General features: G+C 34.9%; 1 protein-coding gene across 1 annotated transcript; it reads left to right on the plus strand.

The window, feature by feature from the left end:
- Nucleotides 1-3,249: 3,249 nt before the first annotated feature.
- Nucleotides 3,250-5,188, plus strand: LOC134241319 (PDF receptor-like). Its single transcript, XM_062723383.1, has one exon. The coding sequence runs from the start codon at nucleotides 3,515-3,517 to the stop codon at nucleotides 4,838-4,840; it is 1,326 nt and encodes a 441-aa protein (XP_062579367.1). The 5' UTR covers nucleotides 3,250-3,514; the 3' UTR covers nucleotides 4,841-5,188.
- The last annotated feature ends 1,205 nt before the right edge of the window (nucleotides 5,189-6,393 follow it).

Raw genomic sequence — 6,393 nt, forward strand, 5'->3', positions numbered from 1 at the left:
TAAAAGAGAAGTTCATCTTTTCATCAAAATCACGGTGCCGTTCGATCAGATTATCTAATTTTTACATAAATAAACATTACATTTATATTGAATCTATAAATAGTTGATTAGATTTACACAATTTTATATTAAATAATACTTATCACAAGTATTTGTTTATCAGTTCATTAACTTTAATTGCGTAATAAGCTGATCTTTATCAAGATTTACAAGGAAATCACTGGTAATAATTTTTTTGGAAGTAACGCAGCTCTTGAAACCGTGCCGCAAGTTTTTTTTGTTTTTTTTAATTTTTTTTTTATCCCCTGCCATCAGATGTAATCTAGTACGAGACTTCTCCAACTTCCAGTAATAAGATTTCAAGTTGAATAAAGAATTCTTTGTTGGAGAAGTTTATTGTCTTTTCTTCGCTATCTTTGAGAAAAAGCTTAATTCTTTAATAAATACTTCAACATTATTATATGTAACCCTGTTGCTTATCCTTCAAATTCATTTAAATATGTAGTCTTGCCAAGAAACATTAAATGAAACTTGTAACAATATCAAAATATTTACTTTTGAGGATTTGAAAGATACTTAACTTTTTCCGTCACATTTTTTCTGTGACAACCCATAATATTCATGTTCCACTAGTGTACATAAATAATGTTTTGTTTTGAAATAATATATTTCAAATTGACAGATTTTAATTTTGATTTTTTTAAAATAAAGTCATGATTGCATAATTTTGTTTGATTAAAAAAATGTGCATGTCAAAGAGAACAATATTTATAATTTATCGCATGTCTTGAAAGCTGCAATATATCGAAGATCAAGTTTCTCTTTAAGAAATGCATCAAAAACATTTTTAACCGAATACCGTATAAGTAGAATTTTAGCGAGGATTTAATTTTGGTTTTATTGGCGAGGGTCCTGAGATCGCTAACATTGAATGTGGCTTAAAATTAATTGCATTTTATTTGTTAGCTTATTATTAGCTTCTTGAGTAAGCATTTTAAAATCGCTAAAATTACCTCTAGCTAAAAATGAATTAACAATTTTTAAGAAGAAATCGCTAAATTTGCGTCTCGCTAAAATTTCCACTTATACGGGTATATGTGACTTAAAATATATTTTATATTTCTGTTGTTACAAAGGGAGAGATCGGTATGTTCTATATATACTAGTAGTACAGAAATTTTAAATTGGAAGTCTTTGGCTCCCTACATACAATATATATATTTTTTGTCTCCAGGTCGTTGAATATCGAATGCCAGATCCCGCTCTCGCCAGTTCATCAGATGAAAGTCTGCAAACATGTTAATTATAACAATAATGAAGACACATTTGTTTGGACAAGCGGTCGTCATTTTGAGACTAAAACAAAACACAAAATCAACATCTTCTGAATTAAGTAAACGACATTTTGGCATTGTACCACGAAGCAGTGCTGCAATTTGAAGGGAGCATTATACCGCATGCGATTATAGATCTTGACATTCCATGTGGCTTCTTCGGCAATCAAACTCTCAGGACCATTTTCTTGTGTTTATGCTTGTCAGAATAAAAAAGGGGTTTAAAGTATAAACAGAAAGTCTACCCTCGACATAAAAACTTCTAAGAGTGGGATATCTGTTTAAAATCTACAGACGACGGTTTGAGGGTGTGGGGAGGGAAGGAAGACATTTAGGGGGCATTGACATTAAGGGGAGGAAAACCTCCATGATTTTTTTCTTTCTTTTTTTCTTATTTTTTTCTGTTTCTTATCAATGACAAAGTTTTAATAAAAAAGGCATGTTTGTGACAAATGGCAGAAAACACAGAGTTTTAAATTATTTTAAAGAGCCACAGAATGGCGTCTGGAATTACATAACTTCGTCCTTCACAGTACCAACGTATTCTTTATATTCTTTGGAATATCTCTGCAATCAACGCACCTGTCCAATTAATTTCCTAAAAAAAAAGATTTAAAATGTTTTATTCTAGATGCTCAGAGAGGATATTGCATGTACTTTTCAGCTAAATTTTGTACACATTGAATGTAATCTTGGGGAACGTAAATACCAAGGATAAAAACAGCTTGAGTAAAGTGAGTACATTTCACAAATGATGTAAGCGCACCTGTGTCTTGTGCCTCCTGCATCTGTCCTCGCCAGCTCATAGATTACAGGTCCAAGACCCCCACCAACCACCGATTTACACTTGACGTGATGGGGGGATTGACATTAATGGTAATTAATTAGATCTCCAGATGCCTGTACTTCTCTTTTGAGTTCAGTCTGTTGTAAATTATCGTATTGTTGATATCAGTTGCCAAGGAAATGAAGAGAAAAAGAAGGCAGGTTTTATATTTTATAACAATTGAACTAACTTTTGGTTTCGTAATTATCTCAGTAAAATAAATAATGCCCGGCAATGTGCACCTGGGATAATACTTATTGGGGGCTGGATTTTATACAAAAGTACGTGAAATTGTAGCCATATTGCCTGCTTGTAAACAAAATGAAAGAGTAACAGATCCGTCCCGGCGACTTAATGCTTCTTTTCATCTTCTTTGTATGGTGAACATTGTATCTGGTTTTTCAACAACCGACGGTCAGTGCTATGGGTGTTTTTCGTTCTCACATCTCTTAGAGAAACAAGATTTTTTCATGTACGATAATTAAATAATTAGGAGCAAAAACATTGGTCTCAAAAGAATTCCTTACCACACGGGTTGACTAATCTGTGTATTTTTTCGAAACTTTATGACACTTATATACCAATTAGCTGACCTATAAACAAACGCTGAAAATGTTCAAAAGCAGAAAAAAGTAAATGATTAGACAAAGAACCTAGTAACTATTCTAAAATAGCAAATGTGATTTTATGAATGCTAATTTCATGCAAACTTGAGCTTTATTTGTTTCATACTGCACGTGCTTGGGTCGATTTTTAAAGCGGTTGAATAATACACAAAAAATATTTTTTTTTATTTTTATATGCAAAAGTTTCAATGGCATTTTTTTGTATATTTTTGCAACTTTAAAAATTTAACGAGAAAAATGTCCTATTCAAAGCAATAAACAACTCAAGTGTAAATCATAGAACAAAAAAACTTTTATATCACCTCTTAAGTTTGCATCTGATAAATATCGCTGGCCGCCGAAATTCTGAAGAAAAAGTGTGCCGATCTTTGAGATTTTCCGCAATTCTTCGACAAGCAGGATTACATAAACCTCATTTGCGTTATCTGAGGCGGTAATTTGATGGAAACCTACAGTTGACGGGCATTTGTTATTCACTCAATTTAAACATCATTATAAGCCTATTCCCCAGCGTAGAATTGACGCTGGAAAGTCTTATCACATTGGTCGAGGTAAATCTTTTGTTGCCGCCCACTTCAGAGGCCTGAAAATAAGACACCGAGGCGATTGCGATAAACTTTTACTATAATACGCTCTGATGGTTCTTATAATACTGTTGTTTCTTGAAACCTAAGTCGAGAGAAAAATACTGTCAGTTGGAAAGCATCGATGATACCTGCAGCTGGAAAATGAGCAAGTTGTCCTTGCAGCCCTCTAATTTTGAGGAGTGTCTTATAAGCCAAGGTGATGCTCCCTACACCGTTCCTAAGGACCTCTTCTGCAACGTCACCTGGGATTCCGTTCTGTGTTGGCCACCTACTTTAATTGGATCAGAGACCAAATTACCATGTCCTAAATACCTGGGACTTCCGGCTAATAGATATGCAACAAAATCGTGCGGAAGAGACGGGAAATGGATCGGGAAACATCCCGGGAATGAAATTTTCCCGAAGAATTTTTATCCAGGATGGACAAATTATTCCGAGTGTTTGGGACTTAAGTATGATATTCCTGAACCTGCTCCGACTAACAGCACCCCAGACAAAAACTTTAATGCCTCAGAACCTTCGTCCATCAGTGTTGGGATACTCCCTTACCATAGTGACGGTGTAGACATCTTGTCCACTCTTTTGCTGGTCATGTCCCTTATCATGGTTTTGGCATCCATTGTAATCACGTTTTGTACAAGAGGCGCATTGACCACTCGCAAAAAACTATACAGAAACTGCTTTGCAGCATTTTTGGTTCACGACGCTTTGGAACTTGTGATCAGAATGGGTCGCATTGTCCAATCAGATGACGTAATAAACGACGTTGAAACATGTGTTTCTATTGGTGTGCTTGTGACACTGTCGTCGTCCGCCATTTATACTTGGCTGGCCATTATTTCTGTGTATTTTCTGCTGACAAAAAGCGGCATTGTCATTGAGAACAAAATGTACTATGTCCTGTGTCTTTTGGGTTGGTTCATACCTACAGTCATAACCATTATCTGGCTAAGTGTCACGGTGTTGTCCGGAAACCTGAAATGTATCAATGGCGAATTGGAATTTACCAAACCCGAATCTGGATTCTGGATTATCGAAGGAATTAATGTATTCTTGATCTCTCTGTCTTGGCTACTGTTAATTTTATTCTTGTGGAAATACAAACATCATGAAACTCATCGAAGATTTTCCGACAATAAAAACTTGACCATGGAACTGATGAACATCAGACAAAGTGCTTACAAAATGTTGATTGTCTTCTGCTACGTTACATCCGGGTACATAATCTACGTCATCACAGCACAAGACCCGTTGACAGAAACAACATCGTATACTTTGGTTGTCATTCTATTTTCGCGGGGGATTTTGTTGTCCGTTTTTATGTGCTTAATTGAGGACAGTTGTAAATGTTGGGACGGTGTTTATTCTGTTGAAAGCATAACTGAGAGCGAAGCCAGTCTGGCCCCAAGCAACACGAGTACCTTGACAACTCCAAGCTCTGTCAACATCCACAGAATCTCAAGATAAACGGGAAGAAGCCAATAGACGCTAAATTGTATGTTTTGGGCTTAAGAGAACAGTGATGCCGTTATTCAATAGAGCAATGGAGGCTAATTTTTGTTTCAACTTACACCATAGTGTTTATGAGAAACTAATCTTTTCTTGTTTTCTTATATATTTGTGGAATTTGAGACAAAAAGATTTGGTTCTCCAACAAGCATATGTTTGAAATCAGTATCCTTCTATAGCTGTTGAGAGAACTTCCTTTGCAATATTGTGTACAGTCATATAAACTGTAAATATACATGTGCAAATGTGTACAATATTTTATGTACTTCTAAAGTGCTTCCTCATTAAATTTTCAAGATCGTAAAATCTTTTGAAACCTCGTTAAAGGTTATAAAGAAAACAGTAAACTTAGTAAAGCCACATGTCTAACCGTATGTTATACCTTACAGATGTGACCTCATCTGTCAAAAAAACTGTGTAATCTTTAATTAAGTAAATTATCGAAATCACATGGAAAATTTTCGATAAAATGACGATAACCTCTCTTTAAGCAATGTTTTGATCAGAGTCACCTTTTTGCCGCGAAAAAGTCTCTAGGGGGAGGCTAAATCAACACAGCATTTCCTCCCTATTGAAATTGTTCGGCTATTCTCACCTCCCTACGTTGACCTCGTGTCAATTATCTTTGTAGCATTCTCGGTGCAAATGGATCCCTTCCGCAATTAATTTTGTTGCATGACGAATGTTTTATATCGGTTTTGCTGATATATAGGGGAGCCCCTGAATTGATTGAATGTTGATCTTATTACTCCTGCCCTATCTTTTACTGGTCTCAGTATAACCCGTTATCATTCAGCGAAAGCTTCCCCGAGCAGAAGAGAGATAGCCGCACCGATAGTCCCATCAATTCATACCGATCTACGGTGTAATTAAATATGAACACTTTACAGGGTCTCCCGCTCAGAAATATAAACATTCTTTGAATTTTATCAAAAGAGAAAAGTGGATATCAATGTTTTCTCATAACAAAATCATACATTTCATTAAATACATACCTACGTCTTGTATCGCAAGGAGATAACATTGAAAAATGAGAACTTTGTCATATGCGTTCGAGGGCATGTGTTTTATTTAGCCAAGACAACAATAAGGGTACGTTGAGGCAAAGGAGGCTTAAAAGAAATAAATAATATTGTCATCGAGAATTATCTTGATGAATTTGAAATCATTTTTCTCTTTCCTTTTTGTAACATTAAAACTTATCTGGGAACACCGGCTTTGAACATTTTCCAGAATTTTTTTGGGGTTAGATCAAGGAGATTTCGATACATATGAGCATCATTACACTTTAAAATCTATGGTGTAATCCGAGTTAATGACAAAATAATGGGATGTTGAAATGTTCAAGAGGGGTGCAAGTTTTTCTCAAGAAAATTTTTTGGAAAAGGTTTATTAGAGTATAAAGTACAAATGTTTCAAGAGAAAAAAAAATAGCGCAATCATGATAAATATAAAGTACATAGTACATGTATATTGTATTAGTATTTTTTAACTTTATTTTCTTACATTAA

Source organism: Saccostrea cucullata, unplaced genomic scaffold, assembly GCF_032062105.1.
Source record: "Saccostrea cucullata isolate Sc308-1 unplaced genomic scaffold, CSIRO_AGI_Scuc_v1 ctg206, whole genome shotgun sequence".
Taxonomy (NCBI): domain Eukaryota; kingdom Metazoa; phylum Mollusca; class Bivalvia; order Ostreida; family Ostreidae; genus Saccostrea; species Saccostrea cuccullata.